Genomic DNA, 12634 nt, shown 5'->3' on the forward strand with positions numbered 1-12634 from the left:
AACTAAATAAAAAAAAGGAACCTGAAGACATTTACATCGCAAGCCGCGCGGTAATGCATAATTGGCATCTAGAGTAACCAATATATAAGACGTGTGTCTCACAGTTCACTTTGTTCATCAATAAAAGAATATAAAAATCTTGTTCAACCCAGTGTTAAGTGTATTAAAATAGATCTGTATCGTACAGCACAGTTTCTCCCGGAGTCGTGGAAATGACAGGAGGGACCGTTGGTGGGCTGTGTGGGGTGCCGGCCAGCCTCCCTGCTGTGGACCTGGCATCGTGCGTGCCGAGTGTGCGTGTCTGGGGCCGCGTGTGCGTGCACTGCAATCGGCACCGTGTGATATGCTGGGGGTGGGAGCCCTGTGGCTCCCAGATGCTCATCCTGTTGTGCTAAGTTCTAAGTCCCTCGGGGACTGGAGAAGCTGCAAGGCTTGACAAGCCTGCACAGCCCACCCCAGATGCAGGAGCCCTTTGACGACGGCGGGCACCCTCCCTCCGCTTTTGGGGAGACTGCAAGAAGAGGGACCCTCCAGTCTCCCGAGGCCACTGGTCTCTCCCTCCCCCCTCCCCCCACTTCTTAAAAGCCCTCTGGGTCCCTCTGGTTTGGCAGCCTCCCCCTCCGCCCGAGGGGGCTTCTGTTCATCCCTGGCAGCGGAGACCCCGGTGAGCGGGAAGCGAAGTCACCAAGTCCCCTTCACATTAAATTATCTCACAATAAAAACGCCATACAAAAATGTAAAGTTATTTTTTTGGCATAGTGTCTGTACTGGCAAGAAAAGAGGAATGGAATACCTTATCGGCTCTTCGAAAGGAGAAAAGAAAAGGCTTCGGTCGTTAAATTGAACAATTCAACCTTAGATGGAAAACCTGCCAAAGGCCTCCCCAGCAGGGCTGCAGCTCCATCTTGCCCAGAAACTCCATGAGAAAAAGACACCAAGGGCAAGATGAATCCAAAAAGTCAGCAGAGGCAGGGAGGAGGCATGGCCAACAGCAGCGTCCAACCCCCGAGATCAGGGGCCAGACAGAGGCCCGGCCAACAGCAGCGTCCAACCCCTCGGGAGCATCCTTCAGGTTAAACAGCTGCGACTCTGAAGGCTAATAACACTGATGATGGGGGCCGGGCATCCGGAAGGCCGGGCGTGCCTGGCGGCCCCATGAGGCCAGGCAAGTGGCAGAGTCCACCTAGATTTGATACCCACCCTTCGCTCCAACTAGCTCTACTACTCAGCTACATCGTGTCCTCGGCTCCCCTCCCACAAGCACGTAGGGTGCCTCGGCCCTTCTCTCGGGCGCAGGGCTGACTCGAGGCTGAGGAGACTGCTGTGCCCAGAAACCCGAGGCCTGGAAAAGGCCCCCAGCAGCGGGGAGCTGACTCTGCGCCCCCAGCTGGCTTCCGGGCGTCCTGTCTGACGGGCAGCGGGCAGGACTCCATCCCCAGAGTCCTGGCTCTGGGGCTCTCATTCAGCTCCTCCTCCCTTCTTTCCTGTCTCCATCTGGTTCTAGGTGTGTCTGAAGTTCATAGTGCGTATGAATTAAGGCTGACAGAACCCTCAGGTCTGGTGAGCAGGGTCCCAGTGACTTTCCGCAGGTGTGAAGGCGGCTCCCTTGGGGGTCAGTTGTGCCCCTGGGGGTGCTGGAGGGCAGAGTGAATGGCCGCTGTTGAGGGCTTGGTCCAGGGCCCTGTCAGCAGTGGGGCGGGGCTGGTGGTCGTCATGGTGACCTGGAGCATCTGATCACCCTGTATCAGTCTCAGGAGGGCCCGTAGGCGGTCCAAGGATGACTGGGTGCCCCTCTGCCGGGCCAGCAGGTTCGTCTTGAGCTCCAGGCATTTCTGTTTGGGGAAGGTGTCAGAGAGAAAGGTCTCAGCATATAGCAATGCATGCCACCCGAGGCAGCCCCTTCTCCCAAAGTCCCTCCCTTCCCTCGCAGAGGCTGAAAGAAACCAGGAAGAGGGCCTCACACACCAGCCAGAAGCGAAAAATAGAATAAAATGACAGTCAGATCCACAGGAGAAGTTGGTTTAAAATTCGGGGCTGGAAATGGTGTGTGTGTGCAGGGACGTGGGGGTGTGCTCCCTTGTGGTTGGGGGTCTCTCGGCTGACCAGACCATTCCCTCCTCCTGCTGGAGGAAGCTCGGAGCCTGCTCTGGCTCAACTGCAGCCCCTCAGAAAGACCTTGAGCTTGCTGGCCAGTTCTCTGCTCTTTCTCTTGCCTGCTGTGTTCATGGCTTTTTCTAGCCTTTTAGGTTTCACGGCATCACAGTAAAGTGGTTAAGGATCGATGCCTCAAGTTAGAATCTGAATCATTTGCTGCTTGGGCAAATAACTTCAACTTCCTGAGACTTTGTCCAAAGCTCCAAGATAGGGATAATCACAGGGCCTCTTCATAGAGTTATTGAGAGGATTAAATGAAATGTGACATTCAAGGAGTTTTTACCAGGGCCTGACATTGCTGTCACCATCATCACTACCAAATTCATCACCATCCCCATCATCGCCACCACCACCACCACCATCAAAATCTTCATCACCACCAGTATCTCCACCACCATTCACCACCACTCTACAGAGAAGAAACCGTCGTGTTCCCTTTCTATAAGAAGAAACTGAGGTTCAGAGACAGGACCTTGCTGAGGTCACAGAGCTGAGGAGGGGCAGAGCAGATGTCCAGCGGCTTGCTAACTACGTGTCTACTGAGTCACTGAGCTGCCCTCTCTGCCTGCTGACTCCCTGAATGGCGCTGGTGAGTCCGTCCTCTCCTGGGGCCTCAGCAGCCAGAGAGTGCCGCTGTGCTCTGCAGCACCCGTGGCCCCAGGGCGGCCCCGCCACCCCGCGCACCTTCACGGCTGAGGCCAGGCGCCGGCCTCGCTCTTCCAGCTGCTGGTGCTCGCCCTGCAGCTCACCACCCCTCTGCAGCAGCTTCTGCTTCTCCTCTTCTTTGCCTAGGAAAGAGGAAGGACTAGGAAAGGGTCTGCGTCCCAGGACCCGCTGGGAACGGCAGGTAAGCCGGGGTGGGCCGTGGCTGAGCGGGAGAGGCAAGAAGGATCCTAGGTCCATCCCTGGGGGTCACTCTGGCTACATCCTCCTGCAGGAGCCAGAGGCTCTTGCCAGATGCTCAGAGGCTGAAATTCCACCTCTGCAGGAACTCCCCTGCACTCAGGATTAGTCCCAGGCTCCCTCCCTCTTTCCAGAGCTTTGGATCAGAACAGCCTCTGCTGGGCCCAAAGTGAGTCCAGCCGTCCTAGGGCAGGGTTGAACAGAAGGGCGTCTCTGCCCCTTCCCAGTTGCCCTGATGTCTCACCTGTCTTGTGGGTGACGTAGGAGTGCACGATGGCCAGCATCCCAGTCCAGGGCACACCTCCGTCTTTCTTTAAGGCCTGGAGGGCAGATAGGGGACTGAGCCAGCGGACAGCCCAGGGCCTGCCACGCTCTGGTTGAGGAAGCTGGGGCGGGGGACGGGGGCGACAGGGGCTCCGGCACGAGCTCTCTGGGCCGCCACACCCCCTCTCATCAGGTCCCCCATGAAACCTGGTATGATGGGAACTCAACGAGAGTGTTTTCTAAAATAAAGAGGATTCCCCATGGAAATAAAGAGGATTCCCCAATGATTTTACAAGTAACACATTCTATAGAAAAGTGTACTTTGAGAACATCGTTGAAACTTCCCACCACCCAGCCACACACAATGTTAACACTTGCAAGTTTTTTCACCCAGGTTTTCTATTCTGCACCCTGTTTTTCTCAGTCAGATGGCTGATGGTCAAACTAAACAGCAGCTACAAAACCTGTTTTTTTAATTTTTATTTTTTAAAAACGTAATCCCACATAGTGAACAAGTCCCAAAGAATTCCAAAATCCTTGTTAAAAAAAATCATTTTCAGTGACCCCATAATATCTCACTGAGTAAACTGCTGGAATCTATTTCACCAACTCTTTGTGGGGAAGTCAGGCTGTTCCTATTTTCTTTCCTTTTATAAAGAAGAGCTGAAGGACTTCTTTCTGCACAGAACTTTACCTGTATTGAACTATTCTGTAGGTTCTATTCCTCAAAGCGAGACACTAGATTTAAGAGGTGTACACATTTTTAAGGCAACGTCTAAGAGTGCTCATTTCACCACATCATTGCCAGAAGGGAATGTTATCATTTTTGCTAATTGGATGGTTTTTCATTTGCATGTTGCTATCAGTGAGAACTGGGTTTCCCTTGTGGCTCAGCTGGTGAAGAATCCGCCTGCAATGCGGGAGACCTGCATTTGATCCCTGGGTTGGGAAGATTCCCTGGAGAAGGGAAAAGTTACCCACTCCAGTATCCTGACTTGGAGAATTCCACGGACTGTATAGTCCATGAGGTCGCAAAGAGTTGGACACGACTGAGCGACTTTCTAACATGTGAACTGGTGCTATTTTTTCTGGTTTGTATTATTAGCACACGAAGCTGGAATCGCTAAATCAGCTGCAGAGGGACACCTCTGCTCGCTCGACACCCATGGTCGTCAACCGGCAGTGTCTGAGATGCCCACGACGGGGGCTGTGATTGGCATCTACTGGGCGGAGGCCAGGGACACCATTGAACACCCTAGAGGGCACAGGACAGCCCCCCACCCAACAGATTATCCTGTCCCAAAGGTCAGTTGTGCTGAGGTTGTGAAGCCCGGTTCTCCACCCAGCCCATCTTCTCGCCCCTCTGCCCCTCACCCCGCTCCAGCCTGGCCCTCCCCACCTCTGCTCACGGCGGGAATGACCCAGGAAGCAGGGATGGTTTCAGCAGACTCAGATGTTGTGCCCGGTGAGGAAGGGCCCTGCAGTTCAGGGAGAGTGTGAAGGTGAGGGTTGGGTCGCCCACACACGGACACAGCCTCCCGTACCTTCTGCTGGCATTTGGGGCACACCCACACGCCCTTGGGCGCTGTCTTGAGGGGTGGGTCTAGGCAGCTGAGGTGGTAGGCCCCCGGGCAAGTGCCGCAGGGCTGCAGGTTGGCCCCTCGCTTGCAGGCAGCACAGAGCTCATCGTGGGTGATCTCGTTCTGGAAGAGACGGGGCGGTGGGAGGAGGGTCAGCAGGCTGGGAGTAGGGGCGGGGGGCAGGCAGCTGCCATCCTGACCTGCCTGGGACCCAGCTCTTCCGCCAGGGTTTTCAGCAGCTCTGGAAGACAGGACTAAGCCCCGAGGACGGAGGATAATGAAGTGAGCACGGGCCTGCAAACCAGGAGGAGCATCCCAGTCTCCTGCCTCAAAGCTAAGGCCCCCCAGGCCTGTGGGCTCCAGGCAGCAGGACTCGGGCTCAAGGCACCTCTTATCCCCACACCCTGGCTGGCCAGGCACAGGGTGGCTGTGGACAAACGCTACCCCCGCTAGCATGGACCAGTGACACCACAGGGTTAGGGCTGCAAACAACACAGTCTAATGGAAATGTCATCACATGTTGCTTTTTAGTGACTTGACTGTGGCATGAAGCGACTGGAAATTTAGAATTAGGTCTGAAACTGAGTAAAGAAAAGCAATGAATAAACCCTGAAGACGTGCCCACAAGTAAGGTTGTGACCAGCAAGCATCCTGAGAAGCAGGGACGTAGTGTGTGCTTGCTGGGGGAGGGTTTCACAGGGTCACGGAAATGTAGGTATGTGGGGTGGGGCCCTGAGACCCGAGTCCAGTCCCTGATGAGGTGGGGAATGAGGCTCAGAGACGGCCGGCTCTGCCCAAGGTCACACCACAGGGCCAGACAGCCCACTGGCGCTCAGCATCAGCTGCTTCCACATGGGCTGTCACGGCGCCAGGGGTCCCTGTGTCCGGAGGGCTCCTGCCTGAACTGTGGGCTGAGCCCTGCCTGAACTGTGGGCTGAGCCCTGTGGGGTGATGCCCGACTCTGTGGGGCAGGCTGGAAAGTGGACTGGTGCTGTACAAAGCCCTCAGCACTAAGGGTGGAGCCCAAGGTCCTCTGCTCCATCTCACAGCAGAGGACATTGGGGCCCTGGCCCCTTGCCAGGAGTGACCCTACCTGGACTCTGTGGAAAGCATGTCCCACCCACCCAGGTGTGAAGACCAAGGGACACGTACCTTCCAGCAGGGGTCCTCATTGGCTAGCACAGGGAAGAAGGGCGGAGAACACGTTAGTGGCCACGGGGAGCACCGGTCAGGACTAGAGTCCACAAAGCCCAGTGTGTAAGTGGTGTGATGGGAGCCTGGGTCCTCACCTGGGGCATGCTGGGAGTATCTCGGGTCCCAGTGACTCCTGGATCCTCACCCTGGGCATACTGGGAGTATCTCAGGTCCAGGTGACTCCTGAATCCCCACCAGGGGCATGCTGGGAGTATCTCAGGTCCCATTGACTCCTGGATCCTCACCCTGGGCATGCTGGGAGTATCTCAGGTCCCAGTGACTCCTGGGTCCTCACCCTGGGCATGCTGGGAGTATCTCAGGTCCAGGTGACTCTTGAATCCTCACCCTGGGCATGCTGGGAGTATCACAGGCCCTAGTGACTCCTGGGTCTTCATCAGGGGCATGCTGGGAGTATCTCAGGCCCCATTGACTCCTGGGTCCTCTGGGCATTCTGGGAGTATCACAGGCCCTAATGACTCCTGGATCCTCACCAGGGGCATGCTGGGAGTATCTCAGGCCCCACCGACTCCTGGGTCCTCACCCAGGGCATCACGGAAATAAACATCTCTGCCCTGGTCCTGGCCAGAACCCATCAAGAAAGAGGTTCATCGTGGCCCCTAAGTTCCCTCAGGAGCATGGCAGCAGTGAGCTGTCCAGTGGAGAAAACATTGTTCCAGGGATCCCTCAAAGTGGCTCACTGTCAATTAATTTTCAACCATAGCCCACTTCCATTCCAGTGAGGGATGGCCAAACCACGTAATTTAATGATCACAAAAATAGTTTTCCTTCTAATTTCTGGAAGTTATATTAGTTAAGTGGGAAGAACAGCTCCTGTGTGTGCACCGCACTCCATAGTTACACAGAGCTGTCACGTTCACCCTGCTGTCCCCGGCCCAGCTTGGAGAGGCCGGCACTGTCACAGGCCGGTTTTATACAAACCGGCAAACCGAGGCTCAGGGAGGTAACATGCCAGGGAAGGGTGAGAGCAGCGGTGCGCAGAGGGCCCAGGGAGCGTGATGCGCTGCCCACGGAGAGCAGCTGTTTGGCCACAGCTGCAGATGGGGCAGGCCGGGTAGCCGGGCGGCGGCCAGCGGAGTGAGGTGTGGCCCAGCCCAGCCCCACAGCAGCCCTGCAGGAGAAGCACTTACCTCTTGCTGTGAGGAACAGGGGTGTGTTGAGATAGTTGGACGCCAGTCGCTTCCTCTGCAGAGACAGAAAACCAAACCGAATCACAGGGGGCCCTCCTCGGTTGACACAGACCCAGCCCAGGACTCACTCGAGATGGGGTCCCCACCCTGGGCTCTGGAATCCAGCTGGACACCCGAGACCAGGGGCAGAAACGGGGACAGACGTGGGCGTGGGGGAGGGGAGAGGCAGGTCAGTCAGGGCAAAAGCCAGCAGAGGCTCTGCCCGACAGGGCCATCCCGGCTCCCGTGGGCACTCCTGCCTCACTCAGGAAGGACAGCTAGAGATGTCCAGGTGGGGCAAATCAGTAATAAAGCAGACATCTGGCCTTCCATCTGTCTGCCTCCTGAGTCTTTCTCAGCAGCTTCTGGGCTCAGGTGGGGAAATGAGGCATATTAGGGACTGGCTCCCCAAATTCTACTTCTTAGCATGAGGTCCAGGAACCTGACAACAAAGAGTGACCCTTGGCTCATCACTTGTAAATGGAGGAAGTTTCCAGTACGTTCCAGAAGGTGACTTTAGTCCTGGGCTTTAGGAACTACAGGCCACGTGGGTTCAGACCTTGGTGGTTCAAGGTGGCTTTGGCTGTGGCAAGACGATGGCTGTAGACTTGAATGGGTTGTAAACCCATCTCTCTCAACATGGCTGGACCATGTTCAGAGTTGAGAGAGACCCACAGAACTACATGCTGTCAGGGCTCAAGGTCACAAGGCTTTGCATTAGCTCCTGATTCGCTAATCAGGTCATTTCTGGTCAAGGCCACAGACTTCGGAGACGAGGGTATGGCCTGGCCCGCAGAGCAGGGGGCGCGTCCATCGCAAGCACAACTAAGGGGACGGTGCCCGTCCTGTACAGAGGACACGCCGCTTCTGTGGCTGGAGCTGGAGCAACAGCTCGGTGCCTCTCACAAACAGGGCCCAGCGCTCAGAAAGTCGGGGAGGGAGGGAGCGGGTGTGAGCATGTGCTCTGAGCGGGAGGCAGGAGGGTGCCAGCAAGGACAGGCAGGTGGGCTGGAAGCAGGTGACAGGGACATAGGGCGCTCTCCCCACATGGCACCCACGGGCATCCCCTCCCGGCGAGGCCCAGCTGGCGAACCACAGGTGTGGGACAACTGGCCCTGATGCAAGAATTCCCCGGGGAGGTGAGCGCAGCATCTTCCTGTCCTCCTCCAGGCCCAGCAGGGCCTTACTGGCCTCCGCGACGTGCCAGGGCCTGGGGCTCTGCAGACCTGGTTCCACTTCAGGGGTCCGCCCCACTCCAGGGCCCTCATGAAACGGCTTCCCTTTCAGGGCAAGATTCCAGGGCCTCTTTCCCAGGAAAGCCCAGAGCATCTGCAGCCCCGGCAGACCTGGCTTCTGGGAGATGACATCTGGATTCAAGCCAAGAATTCTGGACTCTGATGTGCATGGGCAAGGCGATCCCACTCTGGATTCAGTTCCTCCCTGGGAATGTGATGCTGGGAGGGGCTGGGTGCTCCCTGGGCTGCCATTAAACGGCATCGCTGACTGGGGTTTGGTGACTCTCATCACCTCCTAGCAGGGATGCAGCCGACCTCGGGTTGGGGGTGGGTGGTGTGTTGGATCGGATTTGGATGAAGGGGGCAATCCCTCCTTTGGAGTTAACTGACACACCCTATTTGACCAGTTTCAGCTATCTGAGGGGAGTGCGCGCTGCCCACCATTAAGAAGCAGTCTTAGAGCTGGGGTGCCGCTACATGAAAGGAACTGGGGCTCAGGGGGTTAGGGGGAAGGGAAGGTGGGCACTCTCCTTGCTGGCCTCGTGTCTCCTTGCTGGCCTCGTGTCTCCACCCAGAGGGAACTCAGTGAAGTCACGGCCGCTCCCTCTCCTCCTCCAGCCAACCCTTCTCCCCAGCCTCGCTTGGCCCAGCCCCTCCTCTCTGTGGCCTCTCTTGAGTCAGGAGCTTGGGCTGAGTCCACTGGGGTCCGGTTGGGTCCGAGGGGTCCCAGGACGACCAGGGGCCAGCATTGCCTGCAACCAGACCTCATGCCAGATCACCGGGTCGAAGAATCAGGGAGCCGGCTACGACCTGCATCCAGCCCCAGCCCCGGGGCAGCCCTCCTGAGAACCTACGGTCCTCTGCCTCTCTCAGTAGATTCTGAACTGTTCACTGTCACGCCCTGAGCTCTAATCAGGAGGGGCAGTGAGGAGGCCGGCCCCGCGGAGCCGCCCTCTACCCCTCGCTCACCTCTGTCTCCAGGAGGCCGCTGTAGGCGGGGTTGGCTGTGCTTCTCCGCTTTCGCTCCTGGCGTTTGCTCTGGATCTCTGGAAAGGCCCAGATGCAGCGGTTATGGGAAGTCTTCCTGCCCTGGGAACCCTGGATGCTTCCTCTACAAACCCTGGGCACTGCCTCCTGCCCCGTAGCCCCTCTGCCCAGCATCTGGGCCCCAGAGTGGCCCTGAGTGGGCTGGGGGCCCCGGAATCGTTCGCTCTGAGGCAAGACAGAGCTGCTGGCCTCAGGGTGAAGGGCCGACTGGGTGGAGGGTGGGAAATACCCAGAGTCCAGGCATCTGCTCTCAGCACGGCCCCATGTGCTATCCTCCGGCCTGGGGAAGTCTCTCTTGGGACCCTTAGGACAGCTGGTGCCTGATGGTCAGACTGTGGCCAGACTGAGCTTCAGAGTGAGGCTAAGGGCTCCTGGGAAGGCAGGTGCCCACTCTGCTCAGCCTGCCTGGCCCTCATGACAACAAACATGGTCCTCCCTATGGGGCCTGGCGTGGCGAGCCTCCTGCAGTTAGAGAACTGGGTTCCCCCCCCCCCTTTTTCTTTTTCCCTTTTGCTTTGACTGCCAGGTGGGCCCTGTCTCTCTGTCCGTAGCTGTTTTGACATTATACCCTAGTCTCTGTTTCTTGGCTCTGATTTCTCCTTTGAAACTGTCCCAATATTATTTGTGTGTTTCCCGTAAGGCACCTCAGACCCTCTGCAGAAGAAGTTAGGATCCAAATAAACACAAATAAAAAACTGTTTGGGGTATCATGGGCAGGAGGGAGCAGAGTTTGCAAAATGAGGACTGTTTATACAAATTATAACAATTGCAAACGGATTCTCAGAGTGCTTTTAGCTCAGTTGCCATGACAACCCTGCAAAGTCCGAGGAAGTGGTTTTCCTCAAGTCGTAGATGAAGAGATTGAGGTTCCGAGTGGGGAAGGAGTTGGCCCAAGATTGCCCAGATGTAAGCAGCACAGCCAGGACTTGAACACGGGACTTCTGACATGACTGTTTGGGCCAGTTCCACCACCCCAGGCTGCCTCCACGGCCCCAAAGACAGAGCAGAAATGGCTCTCAAAGTCCACCACACACAGCCAGATTCCCTACACTCAAGTTTAAGCAGGAGGATTCAGAGATGAACAGAACTCCTTCCAAGAAGGCAAGGGGGCCATGAGAGGAGGGGTCCTCGCATGGGACATCCCCACCAGGGTCAGGTCCATGTAGCAGGGTATCTGAGTGGCTGGACCACGCCCCTGTCCCTTCCCACCACCTACACCCCAGCTGCTCCAGAGAGCAAGTCAGACCAGGGAACGCAAGGGGAGGTGGCCGTGGAAAGGCCTGGACCCACCTCCAGGACACGTTTGACTTGGTCGTGCACGGGGTGGCTTGGCCAAGGCCCTCCCCTCCCCCCGGCTTCACGTGCTGTCCTGCAGAGAACCTTCACCTGGGATGAGAGCCGGTCAGTGCCTCGGGCGCTGGGGTATTCAGTTCACTTCCTTCCGTCCCTCAATTTTAAGAAGGAAGAGCAATCTAGTTTTCCTTGCTGAATCCAGGGCTCCCTGGGGTGCACAGGTGTTCTCACCTATAGTCTTTAGCAGTGAGGTCGGAATCATGGAAAAACACTCTGGGTCACATGGATGCCATCCTGGGCCTGGTAGTGACCAGTTGTGTGACCTTGAACAAGTGAATCAGTTCCTCTGGCCTCCGCTTCCCCACGCGTGCCATGAGAAGGTTGGTTCTGTGCTTTCTAGACAGAGTCTAGACGATGCACAGAGCTCTTAGCTCGTCTGCGATCGCTCTCACCGGCAGAGCCAAACAACACCGATAGCGTCATGCTGGCCTGTCTCCTCAATGTGCTGATTTACCGACCGGTCTGGGGGCAGACATGAGTCCACAGGCCAACTTGACAGAAGGGGAGGGGGCTGCTGCTCCTCTTGGTTCTACCCAACAATCCCAGGAGGAAGAGTTAGCTATTAACCCATTTTATACATGGAGAAACTCAGGCCCAGAGGAGCTGGGTGACTTGCCCAAGCTTGAGGCGTCAGTCATGGCAGAGCTGGGCACCCCGATCTTATCACTTTATGGTGCTGCCTCCAACTGGGGGGCAGGGAACCCACAAAGTCCCTCCACTGACACACGAGGGTTCTGTGCAGAGTCAAGCCGGGAGAGCGGGTGGGCTCCTTGATCTCAGTGATAACAACCAGGCACCCAGCACCGACCTCGCAGAATGTGGGTCACATCTGGCCGGGAATCTGAGACCCACTGCTTCCATCCGATGCCACATCAGCCACCTGACCACTTGCCCGCAGCCAGGCCCACCCCACCACGAGGGTCCTCACCTTCAAGGTGCTCCGTCGTCACCAGGCCCAGCGCCACCATGAAGGCGATTTTCTGAGGGAAGGCAACAGAAGAGGGTTAACCCTCTTGGGGGTTTCCTTAGTTTTTATCTAATGCTCTTTCGCTGCTGTTCCAGGAGCCCACAGGGCACGAGTCATCCTGTCTCCTTGCTCCTCTGGGCTGTGATGGTGATCACAAACTACAAATTTCCAGTTTTACGATAAATAATGTACAGCATTGTGACTAGAGCCAACAGTACCGTACTGTCAATGTGAAGGCTGCTGAGAGTAGATTTGAAAAGTAAGTGCTCATCACACAAAAATAAATAACCATGGAGGTAACAACGGATAATACAACAATGGATAACTATGGATGCGCTAACTGTACTCACTGTGCTGCCCCTGCTGCAATATATACATATCTCAAATCACCGTGTGTGTGCACCTTAAACTTACGCAAGGTGATATGCCAATCACATCTCGATAAAGCTGGAAAGCATTTTTAAAAACAAGGCGGGGTGACTTGGTTATTTCTGGTGAATTATAGAAAGATCCTTCTAGCTGCAGAGAGGAACCATCTAGGGGCTGGGGGCCTGGGCAGAGGGGAGGCAGGGACGAGAGCTGTGGCAGCAGGGGTGGCGGAGAGGGAAGGAGCATCTGTGTGCATGGGTCTTGCCCAGAGAGGTGGTCCAAATGTGGCTGGGATGCGGCCTGGTCTGTGGCTGGGGGTGTGGCCTAGGCTGGGCCTGGGGGTGTGGCCGGAGCTGTGGTCCGGCTGGGACTGTGTCTAGG

General features: G+C 56.4%; 1 protein-coding gene across 7 annotated transcripts in view; it reads right to left on the minus strand.

Moving 5' to 3' along the window:
- Positions 1-1005: 1005 nt before the first annotated feature.
- The window catches only part of PHF21B (PHD finger protein 21B), an 88461-nt gene continuing 76832 nt past the window's right edge, over positions 1006-12634 (minus strand). For 5 of the 7 annotated variants that reach the window (XM_088837564.1, XM_055395698.2, XM_055395696.2 and 2 more), the window contains 8 exons: positions 11846-11897; positions 9487-9563; positions 7244-7298; positions 6054-6076; positions 4866-5024; positions 3302-3377; positions 2839-2942; positions 1006-1832 (listed from right to left, as the gene is read on the minus strand). In XM_088837564.1, coding sequence (XP_088693690.1) covers positions 1614-1832; positions 2839-2942; positions 3302-3377; positions 4866-5024; positions 6054-6076; positions 7244-7298; positions 9487-9563; positions 11846-11897 — 765 coding nt within the window. In that variant the 3' untranslated portion in view covers positions 1006-1613. The remainder of the gene's footprint in view (positions 1833-2838; positions 2943-3301; positions 3378-4865; positions 5025-6053; positions 6077-7243; positions 7299-9486; positions 9564-11845; positions 11898-12634) is intronic. The other 2 variants (XM_088837563.1, XM_088837562.1) reach the window with 2 other exon arrangements.

The sequence above is a fragment of the Moschus berezovskii genome, chromosome 6, assembly GCF_049115385.1.
Source record: "Moschus berezovskii isolate FMDL1 chromosome 6, NW_MosBer_1.0, whole genome shotgun sequence".
NCBI lineage: Eukaryota > Metazoa > Chordata > Mammalia > Artiodactyla > Moschidae > Moschus > Moschus berezovskii.